The sequence below is a fragment of the Carassius carassius genome, chromosome 21 (genome assembly GCF_963082965.1).
Source record: "Carassius carassius chromosome 21, fCarCar2.1, whole genome shotgun sequence".
Classification (NCBI taxonomy): Eukaryota; Metazoa; Chordata; class Actinopteri; order Cypriniformes; family Cyprinidae; genus Carassius; species Carassius carassius.
This window is the reverse complement of record NC_081775.1, coordinates 26,386,401-26,406,973: the sequence shown is the minus strand read 5'-3', so window position 1 is coordinate 26,406,973 and position 20,573 is coordinate 26,386,401. Positions and strand designations below refer to the sequence as shown.

At 36.4% G+C, this 20,573-nt stretch overlaps 1 protein-coding gene across 7 annotated transcripts in view; it reads left to right on the top strand.

Moving 5' to 3' along the window:
• LOC132098016 (tight junction protein ZO-2-like) overlaps positions 1–20,573 on the top strand; it is a 90,496-nt gene that overhangs the window by 40,920 nt on the left and 29,003 nt on the right. For 5 of the 7 annotated variants that reach the window (XR_009422821.1, XM_059504100.1, XM_059504102.1 and 2 more), the window contains exon 2: positions 14,822–14,875. Coding sequence is in view for 6 of the 7 variants with exons in the window: in XM_059504100.1 (XP_059360083.1) it covers positions 14,822–14,875 (54 nt within the window). In the remaining variant the exon portion in view is untranslated. Of the gene's footprint in view, positions 1–2,957; positions 2,985–13,452; positions 13,841–14,821; positions 14,876–20,573 lie in introns of those variants that run through there. The other 2 variants (XM_059504101.1, XM_059504105.1) reach the window with 2 other exon arrangements.

Here is a 20,573-nt window from a genome sequence, read left to right as displayed (position 1 = left end):
CGGTTCGTCCCCTCTATCTCCGCTGTGATCTGCCCACTTTTCAGCATTTTTCAAATATTGTCAGTGGGTGGAGTCAGGCTCTGACCAGGGGTTTAGTTACACTTTAAGCTGTAGCCAAACAGGATTCACATGAAAACATCTGAAGATTTCTGTAGTTTAGGCTTTAGCTTATTGACTAAGAAGAGTCTTACACATACATGTTTGTGGAATGTAGGGTTGGGTCAAATGGGAAGTGGGTAAAATTAGTCCGTCTCGTTGTCTCGTTGAATAGATGTTTGGGTATGCGTCAAGCGTGGCTTTCTAATGACCTCTGTTTACGGGATGAGCAAGCTTTGCACATCCTCTTTGCTCTTATCTGCTCGTCATAGTTAGACAACTATTGTTTTTCTCTCATTGTTCACAGTGCAAGTGGGACCTCTTTCTCAGTGCTGTGAGTTATTTTACTAAAGGCTCCACAAATTATGCATCAGTGTAAAACCCATCATAATAAGATCATGTGAGCATCAGTTTACATGAACCCTCCCATCCCGCGGCGAGACCATGAGAAATATGCCGCTATTCTGCATTAGACACCGCCTCATTCCAGGGATGTAAAATCACTGTGACAGAATAACTGGCGCCGTGCTCCGCACTTGTCCAGACATTTTCTTTTGAAAATTTTAGTGAGTAGCGTCAGATTGCACAGCAGGAATGCTCTATATAAGGCAGCGAGGTTGGAAACCTTCAAGAAGACGACACTGTGACCTTCAGATCTCCTTACAGTATGTTCTTTAGTGTCAGAATGGTTGTGATGTTTGTGGGTTTTGGATTTTTGGAATGCAGGGTCGCTCTGATTGTGTCACCACCAGCCTTCGCTGTAACCCTGACCTGCCCTAAAAATACCAGAACTCCTTGAGCTTCATGCCTCCTGTCTGTCTCTGTTTCTATTAAATTCATCGCTCCCATGCTGAGTTTAAGAATGCTTTTATATACTTGAGCACAAGAAGTCAAAGTAAGGGTTGCATGCAAAGGGTGTTATTCTTGTAAGCTTAAATATATATATATATATATATAATGTGTGTGTGTGTGTGTGTATATACATATATAATTGTTATTTTAGCAATAATAATTATTCTATTTATTTAGCTTAATTTTTCATTTTAAACTTAATTTTGTACTTTTAAACTTAATTTCAAATTTCATTTAAATTTTACTTTTAGTAATTTTGTGGTTTTGTCTTTTTTATTCATTTTTGTATTTTTCATATTAATTATTTTATTTCATTTTTAGCAATTTTAATAATTAGAATATTTCAACTTACATTTTTTATTTCTGTTAGTTACCTTTTACCAATTTTAATTTAATTTAAAAATATATCTTCATGAAATGAAAATGAGATAAATTAATTTTGTATTTTTCAAAATGACAATTTTCAAAAATGTTTATATATATATATTTTTTTATTAATTTTATTTTTGCCAAGTCTGTGGTTGTTTTTCATGTCCGCGGGTCGAAGCGACCCCAATACAAATAACGTGATATTTAGCACCCAAAATGCGAATTTTACCAAGGCAACCCTGCTAAAAAACTTATATTGTAACCCGGGAAGCAATTTTTATCGGGGAACCTCCTGGAAGCGCGATTGGACTAGTTTTGGACTAGTTTGGAGAAGCAATTGAGCAGGATTTGTTGTGAAAACCTGGCAACCCTGATCCGAACGCACGTGCTGGAGATATACTTCTAATTACAGGAGCGTCTTTACTGATGAGATGTGCATGAAAATCGCATTCGATTTTTTGCACAGCCCTATGTTATTTTATTTTTTTTGAGTACCCTTACATCCTTCAACTGTGGCTCTCCAATAATGCAGGCTCTATCAGTTTTTGAAATATTGTGTAAATAAATTGGCAGCCGCATATTGTAGAACAAAGATCAATGTAATATTGACTCGAAACAAGCTCTATTCTAAACCGAGATTCACACACACTCTTATGATGTGCAGAAAACAGAACATGCTGACCTCAGAATGACCCTCAGACTAATTATTGGATACATAAGTACATCTGTACCCACAAATGTACTACATTAAACACATCAAACTTTCACTTTTGGCCCTTCACATTCATACCATCCCCCTGAAGGACACAGCACAAGAGAGGATATCAAGCACAGATAACAAACACTCGCGATAGGCGTTCGGCCCAGTTTCCAGTCTTCTCTGTAACACTACTGCTCAGAGGCTTTAGACAGGACTCTGATGAGCTGCATGAGGACACGACTGATAAACGACCAGGAAAAGTTTTTCTTTTTGTTTTTCAATGACCGCCATTTAACATTACTCTGGCTGCATAGTAGGCAATTATCGGATGTAGTGGAGTTGCTATTCTGAGATGCTAAGTCTCTCTCCTTCTCTATACTGTATGTGTGTGTGTGTGTGTATATAACGTTTCAACATCCAATGCCAGAAACCTGTTCATGGTATCGTTTACATCACATAGCAGAAGTGTGCGTAGCTAAGTGAGGTGTCATCCCTTCGGTAATGACACGGAAGCTGGAATGGCATCGGTAGCTGTTGTATTATTAGTGGAAGGAGTGGCACTTCAAGAATTCTCCTCATCTCGCGTAGCCGTTTGGACGTGTTTTTATGTCTGACACCCCTTTAACCAGCCACTTGAAGAAATTCAATGTGACATGGAGACGAGCCTGGGCCATCCACACATCCAAATAAAGATTTATCCCACACCACGGATTTAAAGTGCCTGGCTTCTCCTGCCCCACTACAGAACACCAGATCCTTGTCTGAGATGCACGCTGACCTTCTTTACGACTGTCTATTAGACGTAGACATCACCGTTAAAGCCTCATAACAGGATGGGAAACAGTTGGGCAGCTGCTCGGTGAAACGGCACCATTTGTTTCTCTTTGAAGATGAAGCGGCGTTTCCAATGAGTTGGAACAGAACAGGGTCATCTGATTTAGGACGCGGAAAGAGGATGTGGACTTGGGTAATGCGCTTGTGTTTCTGTGCTTTGATCTTAATAGAAGTGTCACTGGGAATCTGGACTTTCTAAAGTGTCTCTAAGAACACGCCAAAGCATTCGGACAGTTTTCCTATCAATTTTTTAACCTTTACTTTGATGACGTTGAAGTAAAAATGCTGACAGTTTTCCATACTTTCTGACTGCATGATTTTTTAATTTGTGGTTAACAGAACTATGTTTAATATTTGAGAGTGGTTAGAGACTACTTTTAATAAGATATGAACATGGCGTAGATTTAATGCGTTAGTTTTTTCAGAACAGTGCTGATTCACTTCATGTCAACTGACTCTAATTCAAGGTTTGGGTTCAGTGTTTTTTTTTTTTATGTATTCTTATCTTTTTTTGTAGCAGTATATAAATACTTGGCTTTTTTTATTTTTTATTTCAATGTCTTACGTTCACCAAGGCTGCATTTATTTGATCAAAAATACAGTGAAATTGAGAAATATTTCAACACTTCGTTTTAACTGTTTTCTATATAAATATATTTTAAAATGTAATTTATTCCTTTGATGCAAAGCTGAATTTACAACATCATTACTCCAGTCTTCAGTGTCACATGATCCTTCAGAAATCATTCTAATATGATGATTTACTGCTCAGGAAACATCATTATTATCATTATCGATCCTGAAATCAGTTATGCTGCTTAAAATTTTTGTTAAAGCTGTAATGTGTTTTTTCCCTTTTTTATTATTAATAGAAAGTTCAGATGAAAGCATTTATTTGATATAGATTTGCTATCTTTTGTAACATTATAAATGTATTTACTGTCATTTTTGATCAGTTAAATGCATTCTGTGCTGAATAAAAGTAATTTTAAATTATTCTTTAAAAAAAAAATCCTACTAATCTCAAACTTTTGAATGACTCTATGATTTTTAAGAGAGCTGGATTTTGCTATAGATGAATGCTGCTAGATTTATCACAATGTGCCATAACTGTTTTAAGCATTAATTGTAGAGTTCATTTGTTATGGTCTAAAATAGAAAGTGTCTTTTATTTAAGAAAACACATGCAGAAAGGGGGAAACGTTTTATTAAAGGAGGAACCATATGGAAAGTGACAATGAATTACAAGGAGACTCTTAATCATGTGCTAATAGTCCACTCACAGCTCGAGCAGAAACGCTCTGAATTCATAAAGCGATGCACAGCTTGTTAGACTTTGTCATGGTGTATGCAGAGAGGACTGTGTGTGTGTGGTGTTGAAAATGTATCTTTTAAATTGCATGGTAGAGATATGAAGGACCTTTACAATCAATTACATCCTGATTTATCTTCATTTAAAGCTTTCAACCACACATGAAATGTCCTTCTTTCTGACTATCACTGAAATAGGTGTCTTCACAAATCACACTTGTCTGTTTTACAGACTCTATATACAGCCTCTGCCTGTCATTTGGCATGCTAACATTAGATTGGCTGAAATATCTTTGGAGGCGGGGCTTTGGAGAGAAGCTGTCTTGTTTTAGGATGTGATGGGAAGTTTGCCAAACTGCTGAAATGATTGATTTAAATGGCTAACCACAGCAACTTTAATGTTATTTAAGAATCTGACACTTTATCACATATAGATCAATTGATTTTACTTTTATTTTTATTTTTATTATTATTACATTTTTGTATTTTACATTTTTAATACCACATTAAATTGATTTGAACGGCCTCTACATTGTGCTGTTTTGACATGAATTTGATTGTAATTGTGCAGGGTTTTTGCAAACATTTTTATATATATATATATATATATATATATATATATATATATATATATATATATATATATATATATATATATATATATATATATATATAAAAAATATAACCGCATTCTTACAGTATTAAAGTATTAAATTTAGATTCTTGTAGAACATTTTTCAGCCTCACTCCCCAGAGATGCTTGTTTAACAATCTAGATGAAAAAGATGTTCTTTTTCCATCCATTGTTGGAGTTGTTTTCAGAGACAGTTAGTGCTTTATTTTGGAGGACTGGCTGTCCAGTGGAGCAAACAAAGAGCATCAGTCTGAGGATGTGTAAGTGTTCACTCGCTCTATTTTTACACCCCAGTGTTCAGAGGAAAGAGTGACTGTGCTCCAGTAAGTTTTTTCTGTTGGGGATTCATTGTTTTCTCATAGGAATGATGTCAAGGCCTCTTTGCTTTTTGGTTACTTTAGTGCCTGTTTTAGTGTCAGTACTGAATACAAATCAACCACTTGTATCATGTTAGCCATGGAACAGCTTGTGAATACACATTGTTGATGTTATTGTAAGGCATTATGGCATTTATGTAGTGCTATCAGTGTCATGGGAAATTAACTTATAATGTTCAGTGTTTGTTGCATTGTGTCTGTCAAATTCACATATGTAAATGTTATTATATTGTGTAAAATTATATTATATTAGAAAACATTTAGTCTGATAATTGATTAATCTATTGATTATTCCATTAATTAATCAGATATTTGACATCTGGCCATACAAATTATGTCCAAGTTACAAATGTATAAAGGGTACAATATAGCGATTGGTTTTAACAAAGTTACTGTGAAAATAACTTTTATTTTTTATTAAATAATCATTAAATTGTATTTTACACTACCATTCAAAACTTTGGGATCAGTAATAAAAAATTAAAAAAAAGAAATTAATATCTTCATTCGGCAAGGATGCATTAAACTTATCAAAAGTGACAGTAAAGACATTAATAATGTCACAAAAGATTTTATTTTAAATATGTTCTTTTAAACAGCTAATCATCCGTAATTATATCTGTCTGATGTGAAAATGCCTAGGCCTGTATAATTAAATTGTACAGTATTGAAATGAAGATTACGAGTCGGGTCAAGCATATTAGAGTGTGTGTATCAGCTGCTGAGTGCATCAGTGGGTCGTCATCATCTTAAAAGTACTTGTTAAGGACTAGGGGTCTTGCTAATATGGACCGTGATGGCAGGAGATTGTTAGTGGGCGTAAAACCCTCTAATCTTCTTTTCACTGCTAATAGAGTCAATGTCGTGAGTGGCTGGTTATGACCCGTGATCTCTTGTTGTCTTGCGTGGAATTCTCAGTTGCTCATATTGTTTACAAATCCAGCTGTTTCTTTCAGGTTTGACTGACATCAAGCCTTCATCAATAATTTAATGCTGGAAAATAGATAGAAAAAAGGAATAGAGAAAAGTAATAATAATGAATAGTAGTAATGGCCTGAAAATATTCGGCTGAATTGTTTTAATTCTGCTGAAACGGTTTTGGACGGTGCATTTGGCATCAGTGTCTATTTTATGCACACATTGATAAACTAAAAAAGTTTATTATGTCACTTTTAAGCCCAAAGCTGAATGCTCCGCCTTTTAAAGTATACTCCATTTGAGGCGTACTCGGACAAAGGCGGTCGACATGTGCTCTAGAGAGATTCATTTTTGTCGAGCGTCTGCTCTATTTTTCTCCAGAATATAAAAATATCTTTGTACTCTTTTTAATTAAAGTTGCTGCTATTTTATAACCCCTTCACTTCACACAAGTGCTTGTCAATGAAGGCATCTGTTTATTGTTGCAGTCTCCACTATTTTGTAGTAGTTGCTGTTCTGTACGGTGGCCGAGAAGTGCAAAACAAATCACAATTACAAAAACAAAATAACAATTCAGAAAACACAACGACAATTCAGAAAACAAAATAACAATTCAGAAAACACAACGACAATTCAGAAAACAAAATAACAATTCAGAAAACAAAATAACAATTCAGAAAACACAACTACAATTCAGAAAACACAACGACAATTCAGAAAACACAACGACAATTCAGAAAACACAACGACAATTCAGAAAACACAACGACAATTCAGAAAACACAACGACAATTCAGAAAACACAACGACAATTCAGAAAACACAACGACAATTCAAAAAACACAACGACAATTCAGAAAACAAAATAACAATTCAGAAAACACAACGACAATTCAGAAAACACAACGACAATTCAGAAAACACAACGACAATTCATACAAAACGGAAAAGGTAGGTATATTTTGAGAACGACATACTTATCGCTGATTGGATGAGACACCTGTCAATCAAGCCACGCAGTGGTCCACGCAGCTCTGCTCTAATAGCATTCCTTACTTCGTCTATGGGCGAATAGTTCTTTCTTCTGAACATACCATTAATCTTCAAGTGTGTTTTTAAAGAGCGCAAGCTCATTTTAATGTCGTGGTATGTCGCCAGCATGTCCTCAATCACGGCATATGAATGTCCTTCTTCAAAGTAGCGTTTAATGTGTTCCATTTTTGCAAAATTCAACATTAGATTTCAACAAAGTTGATCACAATTTATTTTTGATTGACAGGTGTCTCATCCAATCAGCGATAAGTATGTCGTTCTCAAAATATACCTACCTTTTCCGTTTTGTATGAATTGTCGTTGTGTTTTCTGAATTGTCGTTGTGTTTTCTGAATTGTCGTTGTGTTTTCTGAATTGTCGTTGTGTTTTCTGAATTGTCGTTGTGTTTTTTGAATTGTTATTTTGTTTTCTGAATTGTCGTTGTGTTTTTGGATTTGTTATTTTGTTTTTGTAATTGTGATTTGTTTTGCACTTCTCGGCCACCGTAGTTCTGTCTTTTTAGTTTTGTTTTCTACTGTAAAACAGCAGCCTGGGCCAGTGCTGCCACCTTGTGGAACAACTGATTAGTGCAAACCAAGTCAAAGTGCATGTGTGTCCTGCACACACTATTGTGGTGGCATAATTTGTGTCACACACTGTGTGTGGACCCTTGCTTATGTGTAAAATACAAAGTATACATTGGGCTTTAGTCTTTGCTGTTTTCAGGTGATGCTTAAACATAACTTAACTAAACATAATTTGTGTCTTAACCTGACATCCAATAATTGCGAAAGGCTTTGTTGCTTTTGATATGAAACAAATTCTGACTTTCAGATATTTTCTGTTTTGAAAACATGTCTTGATTATTTTAAATAGTTTTGTAATGTGTATTAGTTGCTACAATAAGCTATTTTAACGTATTTGAAGAGGAAGATTATTTTGCTAAAATATATGCACTATATTTTATTACATTATATTTTTACTTAAATGTTGTCTTCATGATTTAATGCATGTTTGAATAAATCTGTCATAAAAACAAGTTTTTGTTACCACCACTCTGTATGAATTGAAACATGATTATATTATCAAAAAGGATTCTGTAAAAGCTGCCTTAAATATGTATTTACATCTCAGTTTTTGTTTGAGTGTTGATTATTAAAGAAATGTAATTAAATAATTGATTGTAAAATCAATTATTTTCAGTTTCAGTAAATTAAGACTTTGATTTCAGTAAGAAAAATGCATCACTGATAAATACATAACACTAAAAGACTTGCATATGCTACAAATACATATAAAAGTGGAAGCCTCCCTCCTAAAGCTTTTTTAAAAACGTTGTAAAGCTTCCTCAGCAGTGCGCTATGTTGAAATATTAACGTGAACACCGATGTCCTGCGGATCGCTGCAGTCTCTTGGGATTTCTTGGGAGTGTGTGTGTGTGTGTGTGTGCATAGGCTAATATTGTATGCACTCCGTCAGTACACATAAATATGTAGGTATTGATCTGTGCGTGTGTGTAAATGTAGGCCAGTTGTGTATTAGGATTACATCAGAAGAGGAGCCGGCAGAATAACAGCGAGAGAACGAAAGAGAGAGAGAGAGAATGCAGACATGAAAACGGTGCTGTGCCGAAAGTGGGCACGCGCTGTGCAGTCGTTCAGGACTCGCCGTGGCTCCGTGAGTCTTATTTATAGTCCCTCTCTCTCTCTCGCCCCTTGCCCTCTCCCTCTCTCGCCCTCTCTCTCTCTCTCTCTCTCTCTCTCTCTCTCTCTCTCTCTCTTTCTCTCTCTCTCTCTCTCGCCCTCTCTCTCTCTCTCTCGCCCTCTCCCTCTCTCTCTCTCCCTCGCCCTCTCTCTCTCTCTCTCTCTCCCTCTCTCCCTCGCCCTCTCTCTCCGGGGTGCCTAATCTTCTCCGCCTCAGAGCTTAATTAGATTGGAGGTCGGGTGGCCATGGGGAGAGATGAGTGTGAACTGGCTTCCCTTTGGTTGTTGCGTGCGCCTGCAGAGAGCCCAGAGATGGAGGCGGCGCGGAGGGGCGCGAATCGAGGTGCGGGGGGAGACCGAGGAGCTAAGGAACAGCTTCATCATCCTCTTCTCACCCAGGCATGCGTCATGCCTGCTCAGACTGCTGGTGGGGATGGAAAAAAAGGCGCTCGCGGTGGCTTGATCCTCCAGGGATAAACCCTTCCGTCAGCTGCCACCTTATAGAGAAGATTGTCGTGTTTCTACCCCTCTTTCCTAGATCCCGCAGTAGGCTTGATTTGTGCGGAGTTGGTTTGTATGGCGTTAGTGGGCGTGTTTTGTGATTGTGTGCAAAGTTTCATGATGTGTCGTGTTGCGAAGCGTTTTGGGTTTGTGAATCGTTTGTGCTTGGGGAAAGTTGTGGTTTTGTGTTGTGTCAGTCTGATGTTGCTTGTTGAAATGGAAACTTTGCAAACTAATGATAATGAGTGGAACGTAAACTGCAGATTGAAGGTTTGAATGAAGCATCCTAGTTGGCGTGCGAGAGCCGGTAATGCAGGTGCAGGTGTGTGTGTGTGGACTTCACTGGCTCCTGACGCATAGCGTAGCTTTTGCTGGCAGCGGCTGTGCTGTCTCTGTTGATCCATCTGCCGTGCTGTTTAAACTCTTTCTCTGTCTGGGTTTTCTGCTTCGGTCATTACCGTGAGAGGCAGAGGGGAGCAGGTGTTTGGGTCTCTGTGTATCCCTCAGGTGTGAGGAGTATTTTTAGAGTGTTTGTGGATTGATGTGTATGTGTGTGTGCATTTGGGCTGGGCGATGAGTATATTATCATATATATGAAATAATTTCACTAAATGTTTCACAACTTGCCTATAGGCGAGTGTTAGGACAGATGTTTCAGCTCTCTGTTCTTAAACTCTTACATTTAAGTTGCAAAATTGGCCATAGAGTTTGTGAGTTAAGGGGACTGTGAATCTGACAAGACTGTTTGAATCAAAACTTTTAGTGATTCATTTATGCATCACTTAAAGTGTTTTTTTCATATATTGAAATATTTGAATAAAATATACAGGTAAACATCACTGTTTATAACTCGGCATTGTTGTATTGGTTTGTATAAATGAAAATAAGTATATTTAATATTTCTTGTTCATTTAGTTTAGAAAACATGCCTTCGTTATTTTTAAATGGATTTTAATCTGTTTAAGATGCTACATTTTAAAGGGATGGTTCATCCAAAACTTATAATTCTGTCATTAATTACTAACCCTCATGTCATTCCAAACCTATAAAACCTTTGTTCATCTTCGGAACACAAATTAAGATATTTCTGACGAAATTTTCTGACGCTGCATAGACAGTTAGGGAACTACCACGTTCAAGAAACAGAAAGGTAGTAAGGACATCAAATAGTCCGTGTGACAGTTTTTGGGTGCAAAAAGTCTTGGATTTCATTAAAAATATCTTCATTTGTATTCCGGAGATGGACAAAGGCCTTAGGGGTTTAGAACGACATGAGGGCAATTAATTAATGATAGATTTTTCTTTTTTTTGGGTAAACTATCCCTAAATAAGTAATTTGAATTGGCTAGTTAACAGCAATTTATAGCATTGTCAAATAAAAAGTATTTTAAACATTTCATAACAGCGAGTTTTGTGTAAAATAACTACGTTTTATTTGAAAATTTTGTAAACGTTGCATTTGTCATCAAGTTTTGTCATCATAATTGACCACCCTGCTTTATAGATTAGATTTTTTTAAAAAACATAGTGGTTGACCGCTAATAAATATCAACCAGGACTTCTCTATCATATGTAGGGGGATTTTTTCTATACAGTTGTGCTTTTGTTTTTGCTCAGGTGTTCTGTTGACAAGTGTGGCGGGCGATTTACAGCTCTATGTATGTGGGTGTAGTATGTGTGTGTGTTTGTGCGTGTCACATGACTCCCTCCTTGTCACATGTCTAACCTGTTGTATCTGCTGTGTGGAAAGGCTGTTCAGACATGTTAACGTGACGTGCTGCGGTCTGCAGGTTGAGTTTACATGCTGTCCCGGTGGCCCTGCTCTCTCGGGTCTGTGTGGTGTGATGGGCCTGTCAACAGGAAACCTCAGTGTATTTGGGACCAGCAGGGTCCTCCTCTCAGGCTGCTCACAGGGTCCTGTCCTAGAGAGATGACAGTCTTGACCTTGTTGTGAGGAGTTTAATAAATAAGACTGGAGAAAGAAATAGAGGGATTTTTAGGTTACTTCTCACGAGGGATGAGTGATGTTTCAGAGACATTTTAAGTATATTTATAGTTTGTATATAGAGTTTTTGGGTCTAGATTTGCATTATTAGAAAGTTTTTTATTTTTATAAATTTGTTTACTTTATTTTACACAGCCCTAGTGTGTACTGCATGTGTAAAATGATCAGAATTGAACCTGTCTCACCAGCATGATAACCAAGGCGTAACACATCTGGATCATGTACACTAGGAGTTTCAGTATAATTAGGAAAAAAACTATCAATTCAGATGAGTTTGTATAAATCGAAATGTTTTGCAGAGTATTGTTGGTGCGTTTTTTTGATGCAGTAGGCCATTGCAGTGATATATTTTGTAGGCCAACCCAAGTTTGCATCACCCTGGTTTGCATGACAAAAACCTAATAGGATTTTTCTTTTGACTCTTGGATTATTGCAGAAAATAGCTCTGCAACCAACAAAGATGTATGGTTCTTATGTTTTGTTCATCAAGATAATTTTTCTAAATGAACTTATGAATTTTGAAGTCAACTGAATACAATTGCCATAAAAGCTAAAAGTTAAAAGCTAAAAATAGAATATAAACGAACTGCTCCCGCGGTTGCGTGACTTCAACATCACCATCAATAAGCTTCTGAAATCTCTTTAAGCATTTATTAAAGAAAACATTTTCCCTTAAAGTTTGAAGTATAATTTGCAAGAGTATGATTATAAAGACATTGGAGCTTTGGAAGCGGAAATGAGTTAAATGTCACACACACTGTATTCCCATTTAGCCACTGGATAGCAACCGCCTTTTTCAAGACATGTAAATGCTTTTAAAAATCTCAAGGGGGTATTACTGATTTTATTTTGTAGAATAAATCATGTAAATATCTTGAACTTGTTCACCACAGACATTATTTCAGGCATTTAAACAAAACCTTTTTTTTTTTTTTTGTATTTCAGGACGATAGACCTACAAGTGCTAAAAATGCTCTCATTTATGGTTTTGGCCTACTTCATCCCTGCAGCTGTCTATAGCGATGGCCTGCTTCAGCTTTAACAATGACTTTATAAATGTTATAAAAACTGATAATTGATAAAATTCCTCTAAATAACTCCTCTGAAGCCATGCAATAGTGAGATATAAAACTGAAATGCTAAGTTTTGTTTTCTGAAACCCTTTGCCACATTCATAGCTCTTTAATCCTGTCATGCGAGTTCAGATTAGTTTTGACGTCTGTAACGATTGTCCAATATTTCATGATTTTCATTGACATCAAACCTGATAGTCATACAGGTTTGGAACAACATGAGGGTATGCTGTATGCTCATAAATGCATGTTTGTTTAGTAAATTGGTCAGGCAAACTAGATTAAGAGAAATTTTTCATAATTGTTGTTCGTTTTAATATTCGAAAAGCCCTCAGGGACATTCCTGTGGCGTTCTTTGATTTATGAAGCGAGCAGCTTTGTAATTTTCCATTTAGCTATGAAACTTCCCATCATTTTTCCAGAGCAAGGAGGCGAGTGCTTTATAGAAGCAGCCTGAACTGCCTTCAAATGATGCAGCATCTTTAGCTCTCTCGCTATCCGTCTTTCTCATCACATTCTTATGAACAATATCTCCACTAGCCAGCCACAGGAGGAGAGGAGGAGAGCTGTCTTAGCTTATTAGCATCCGGCGCTTTATTCACTTTATCTCTGTGGATTAGTTTTATTTGCTGCATAGCGCACTATCTGAGCGCTTGTGGAGAGCCAAACAAATGCACATGTCCACACTAATTGTATGCTTCTGTAGTAGTCCGAGTCTGCAGGCAGAATCCTCCAATTAGAGTTGCACACCAACAGGGATGAGGGGAAGTGTGTGTCTGTGAAGAAAAGCTAAAGGGAAGTGCAGAAAATGAAAAAAAGTATATTTATGGAATGAAAATAAAATAGTTACTTCATTATTTGTCTGTGAAGCTGCTTTCAAACGATGTGTATTTTGTGAAAAGTGCTGTATAAACAAGTTTGACTTGACATGGTAGGGAGAAACATTTAATGAGAGTAGAATCAGATGTAGATTAGGATATTGTTTAATTAAAGACTTCTATTCTTAACTGGACATGTTGACAGTCACCATGGTTTAACCTTGTGTCGTCATGGTTTGGTTGAGGAGGTTGGGTTGTACTGTGACTGTTTCCAGTTAATCATCAATATTAATGGGTATGTCTGTCCGTTCTTTGGAACAAACACACCCTTGAGCTGTGTGTGTGTGAGTTTGTCGGGCTGGTTGTTTATATGTGTCCTAAAGAGGGATATACAGACCCTGTTGTCATGTTTAAGGACATTGGCTTGGACAGAGTGGACATGGATTCAGTCCTCATATGTCTTAATTATTCTTAAAAATAAAAAATGGAGCCTTCGCCCTTGTGAGCTGTGGAAATGACAGGCCCATCCTTTATACACACCCCTCTGCCATATGTGGTAGACCCTCAGTTTGATGCAGTGACATAATGAGTCGTACCAAATAATGAGGCGTTCACAGGTATTTCTGGATGATACCATATAGCTGGGGAGGGGGAGGGTCTTCATATATTGACTTATATTCATTTTCATTCTCATTTTAAGGACTATACCTGGTTATTTACAACTTTACGGTGAAGTGTGTAAAATGAAATGGCATGATCTAAATCTGATTTATACCGTTGTTTAAATTTGGGGTTGGATATATTTTTTAGGGCTGCAACAACCAATCGATAAAATCGATTATTATCGATAATGAAAATCATAGACAACAACTCTCATTATCGATTAGTCAGGTCTGCCCACAGTGCACGTCCAACTTCAGCCAGTCGCATTAAATTACAGCACTGAATAACACATTTCTATGGACAAAAATGCATCTAAAAATAGTGGAGGAAACAGAATGAGCTCATGCAGGAAAAGTATGTGATCCAGGCTGCCCAAAACATGATAAATCTTTATTTTAAGCTTCAAGCTGATGCATTAGCGTAATGGCTTGCCCTGTCAGTCACTTTGACAGTGTAGTTTCCCGAAAACATATTTCCCATTTCTTTATACCCAAACTGGTATATAAGACATATGGTATATAAGATATAAGTATTTTAACCTTTTAAAATGACACTCTTTACCTTTAAAGTGTATAGGTAGAATCTGTGGTATTCTGTAGAATAAGAGAAAATTATAGATTGAACTTTGAAAATATTGTTGAAAGAAAAAAAATGTTTTTGAGTTGGGTTTATTATTCTAGGAGGAGAACCTACTGATTATGTGTGTCCAATGTAATTGCCACAGATGCTGTCTCGTTCAAGTTGTACTCGACCAGAAATATTCCTGTTTATGTTATATGTGCATCCATGTAATTATGAAATAATTAGTTCAGGACACTTCATTTAGGACCAATTTGTGTGTGAGCCACTCAACTCCACATCATATCATACAGCATACTGACATTAGAGATGCCTGACTGGTGATTAATGATAGTTTGTTTCTCTTTTCCACACAGGGCTCAGGAATGGAGGAGACCGTTTGGGAGCAGTACACTGTGACTCTACAGCGGGTGTGATACTCTTTCATATTAAATAACTAACTTAATACAGGTTTAAGAGTTACATGTTTAGAAATGTGTTGTAGAAGAGCAGCAGGGCTGTGAACCAGAAGTTTCATGCTTGTTTGCCAAAGGGGCCACTGAACACACGCTGCACAGATGGATGGCCCTCTTAACAAACAGACTAGAACCTCCTGCGGTACCCAGGCTAAACAATCTACCAGCATCTCTAACACACAACAATATCTGAAACTCACCGTCACTGATGTGCTGGATCTAGGAGAATATAATCTTTAAGATTATGTGATGCAAGAGTTTTCAGCATCATTGATCCAGCAGAACCATTCTAATATGCTGATTTGCTGCATAACAGTTGTGCTGATTTATTGTACTGTATATTATATATAGGCTCTATATCTATAGGGGTGTAAATTGGATGCTTCATCATGATACGATACAATACGATACGATATCGGATACAAAAATAATTCCAAACAGAACCATTGCACTGTTTTGCATCTCTTGCTTATTAACAATGACTTGTTGCCACCTATTGGCGGTTCTTATCTCACATTTAAAGTATCTTTATCATTATTATTCATTTTTTTAATAATTTCAAACATCAGTTTTCAATGGTTTATGTTTAAAATATCAAAACATTATTTATGTATTAAAAGTTAAAGTATTCCATGTCCCTCAAAGCTGCATTAAACAGTGTGTAAATGCATCTAAATGACACTTCTAATGCTTCTTCTGTGTTTCCTCTGTATTGCAAAGATCAATTTTGTTGATACTGATTTTAGAAAAAATGGCTTAAAGGTAAAAATGGCTATAAAACTAGTTGGAAATTATTAATTTCTATTACTGCTGTGAACTTACCACACAGAAGAAGAAGAATATAAAATAAAAATCAGGAGTCAGCTGTTCGCACAATTAGAGATAAGATATCAGCACAATAACACACTCTATAGCAAAATATTATCTAATTACCTTTATCGATAAAATCCCAGAAAATGATCAAGAGAGATTTTTTTTTGTCAATAGTGCATACTCCCTAATTAATATTATTTAATTGATATAATATATATATATATAAAAAAAGGTTGGTCTCTGAGCAATTTATCTAAAAATAACATATTATAGCCAATGGCCATAAAGATTTAATAAATAAAACATCAATGTTATGTCATATGTCAGATAGATACCTCAACTCAGTTTAAAATAAATTAAAATATAAAAAAAAAAAAAAAAAAAACTCAGTTCGTATGATTGCAATAAGTTACAACTCCTCAAATCAACATCAAATGTAAAAATAGATGTAAATGATGCAAGATATAATAATAAATGCTCTAATAGCATCGCTGTTTGGACATTTATTGGAAGTTTTTTTTTTTTTTTAATCCAGTGTTTTTCACTTCTGATTTTCCAAACACCCGATTTTATGAACAAGTAGTATTAAATTGTAAAGAAATTACAGATCCATCTTTTAATTGTGATTGGTTGATCACTTTTTGACAACGTTTAATTCAGGTGTGAAAAGAATTAATATCTATAGCACATGAGCACAGAAAGATTTGAGAGTGCACAGGACACAGTTTGAGCGAGAGGAGAGACACGTTTTAAGTGTGCGCACTCTCTCCAGGCGAGAGCAGCGTATATCTGAGCTCATGCGTCTGGTTTTGTGCGAGAGCATAGGAAATCCACGCATGAGTGGAGAGATTCGTGCTCACACATTGTATTAATGTGCTTTCACGCTACAATAATGCGCTCTCGACATTTGTCAGTAAAATAATGCCATAGATACTGATTTAATTTGCCTGGTAAAAGCCCAAAAGTCTTATTCTAACCGACTGATTAAATGTAAGAATTTGACTCAAAAGATGATCCACACTTTTAAAAAAAAATGGCTTTATAAAGGTAAAAATGCCCATAAAAGTTAAAAATCTATTTATAAAATCTACTCATTGAAAAAGATTAGCTACTTTCTATCACTGTTTTGAACTGAACACCACACAGAATATAAAGAATATCAAAGACATTAGGAGTCATCTTTCCACAGTAGTCCTTAAGATGTCAGCCCGATAACACACTCAGCAAAATATCGTCAAATTATCATTATTAATAAAATTCCAGAAAATATCGAGATATCTTTTTTTTTGTCAATATCTCACACAGCTATGGTTGTCATTTTACCAAAAACTCATGCTTGTGTTTCCTTTTGAACAAGTGCTTCTGCCCATCAGAAGTTACCCCTCCTCCCTCTCTTCCCATCTTCCCCTTCTTTCCTCCTATTCTTTCTTCCTCCAACATCAAGCACAACAGGATGTGCATCTTTTATCTCGCACATGACAGATCGCACGGGTTCACACACACGCTATCCAAACACACTGATGCTATCACCACCATCTCCACATCACACTCACCCTGGAAAAACATCTCAGCACTTTGGAATGTCAGATTGCTGAGTTCAGATAAGAATAGACTCATTTATCACTGCAACATAAAAGCAAAGATATAAGCTTTGGAAAGTTTGGAGGAAAGAGGGTACTTAGACGTTTATGTGGCATATCATGATCTACATCACTATTGTGATATTCACTTCCTCAAACCATAATATGGTTACCGCCCACCTTTAGAGTCACTGGCAGACTGTTCAGCACCGTTCATGAATTTCCACAGCCGATTCTGATTGTCAGTTCAAAATTGCCATGCCAAACATCATAGTTCCTGCACAATTTGCAACAGTTTGTGAACTTAACCCCCTGTTTACAGACTTTGTAATTAGGGCTGGACGATTAATCGAAAAATAATAAAAACCGAAATTCATAACCTCTAACCGACGTAATTTTCCCATGTCGGTTATTTCGGTATTTTAATCCTGTTAACACTTCCCCCTTAAAAGCATACTAGCGCGTGTGTAGCCACTCTGATCTCCAGTCAGTGGCATAAAAGCAAAACACGGAGCTGAACGCCGGTTCAACACTGATGGCGCGTAAGTGGTGAGCCTTGCATCTTCACTAAACTTTGTCAGTTGTATTTGTTTTATGGTTTGGACATTCAAGCGATTAGATGAACGCATGTGTATTCTTATATCGAGCTCCCATGTTCACGCAGCTGCATTGTGGCACGAACACTCATATAAACAGTAGCTGTGAAGATCGCACGCACAGAGGAACACCGAAACTAGTTGTCAGCGCTGTCCTGTGATTTATCACTAGAATCTCAAAACTTATTATAGCATGTTTGTGTGCAACGCACATGAAGCACAAGCACGTGCATAGAGAGCCGCGGTCGGCGGTCGCGCTGCGGGTTCCCAGTTTGTGTCCGTTCTCGGACTGTTCTGTGTATTTTAACTGTAGAAAAGGTTGTTCCGAGTTGAAACTACGATACAGAAAACTACATCAGTATATCATCATAAACGCAGCCGTTTTTGTCTTACGTGAACATAGGCCGATGATAAAGAAAACACACATGTGCAGTATTTTTGCTTAAAGAGAAAACAGCCTAAACGCGCTGCCTGTCATTAATGTTAATCAAAGAACAAAAGAAAATCATTTACTGATCTTGACTGAATATATTTAATAACTTTATTTATCTATGCAGTGTTTTTAAACTTTTAATTACAATGTCTGTACCTGAAATTTTAGTTTAGTTGTATTTATTTATGATATTGCTAATTGATTTGTTTGTTCCTTATTACTGATCTTATTACTTATCTTTAACACTTTAATATTTGAAATTTATATTAATCTAGTTGTTTGTGCTATGGTTTTTTTTTTTAATCACAGGCAAAATTCCTCTTGCAGTGTTTTGTAGGCTGCTGATTGTTGCTCATGTTATAAAGCTGCAACAGAATGCTTTGTAAAAATGTTTGACATCTAAATGTTTGACTTAATTTTTTTTTAAATTAGATTTTTTATCTTTTATATAAAAAATATATATTTTTTTATATCTACGAAACTAGGAAACGATAAGAATCGGAATCAATAAAATGCAAACAATACCCAACCCTAGTAAGAAATGTTACATAGATAAAATAACTTCTGATAGTCAATCATATTTACAGTACAAACTTTGTCAGTGAACTATGAGGGCAAAAAAACCAAAACCGAAACAAAATAATCGTTCATTAATCGTAATCGAGGTAAAATGTTCAATTAATCGAGGTTTTGATTTTAGGCCATAATCGTCCAGCCCTATTTGTAATATTTCCATACAGATGACATTTTGGCAGAGGTGGGTAGAGTACCCAAAAACTGTACTCAAGTAAAAGTAAAAGTACTTCTAGAAATATTTACTCAAGTAAAAGTAAAAGTACTAGTCTTGAATAGTTACTTGAGTAAGAGTAAAAGAGTATCGGATAAAAAATCTACTCAAGTAGTTAGTTACTAGTTACTTTGGGTCATATATACTGAGCCTATTTTTATTTAGATATATAGATAAAATGTATGTAATGTATGTGTGCGTGTTATGTGTGCGTGCGTGACGGCATTTTAGCGATGACTCATCTGAACGCCTCTGATTGGCCAATGCTTTAATAAGCTCAAAAGAATCATGTGTGATTGGTTATAATGCGCAGCGCTGTAAAGCCAGAGATTCTGGCTTTACAGAATCTCTGAGTATGGGTCACCATACTTGGCTGAATGTCACTTCACTTTCACTTCACTCACTAAAAACACATCTATCTCTGGCTCAGCGCCAGCAAGCAATCACAGATCTGCTGATGATATGACTTGCTGAACGTACTCGCAACGGTGTGATTGTATTAAAATTAATAAAATCTTAATCGGCTATTTTTTGTCTTTTGGAAGCTGCATTCAACTTGACTCCCCTCTGTTATAAGCCACACACGTACAACAAACTAATGTCACAGTGGTATCGTGTACTGTAATCGAATGTAGCCCAAGTTATTACCTGTTGAACAGTAGACGGCACACGCGGTGTTCATCTAATAAGGATCTCCAGCGCTAGCAAATAATAGCCTTTGCAGATTTGCTTTCAATTCAGTGCAGTTCCAGCCATGTTTTCAACGCTGCTGATGTTAAGTTAAACGTTACAACTCTGAGTGAACCGCTTCAGTCGCTCAGCGCGTGCGGCAGGGAACTGAACGACTCATTCAAACTGATTCATGAACCAATTCACTCGTTTGCCAATTGGTTTGATCAAGCCTTTGAACAGAATTGACTCAAAAGAATGAATCATTCGCGAATGGGCATCGCTCATTGCCCAGAGAAAAGTAGACAGCGCGTTTGGAATAAACTGAAGCATTTATAACATTTATTGCATTAAGATAAAGTAACGAGAGGAGCGTCGCCCACAGTAACGAAGTAAAAGGACAGATTTTCCCCCAAAAATTTACTCAAGTAAGAGTATAAAGTACCCATCTTAAAATATACTCCGAAAAGTATTAGTTACCCCAAAAACTTACTCAAGTAAATGTAACGAAGTAAATGTAACTCGTTACTACCCACCTCTGCATTTTGGCCAGTGATTCCAAATTTATTTATTTTTTGCATTGGTGCACTCCTAGAGCACAGATCATCCTAGAAATACTCTCAAAAAATTGTTGTGATTTTAAGGAGCCGGTTGACTTGTGTATCTCTAGATGAATCCCTCCAACACTATAACACTCTGAAATCTCAGTTTTACTCCTTTCTGTCAGGTTTTATCTCTGGCTTTAATTGAGCCTGAATATATTTGCATCAATACA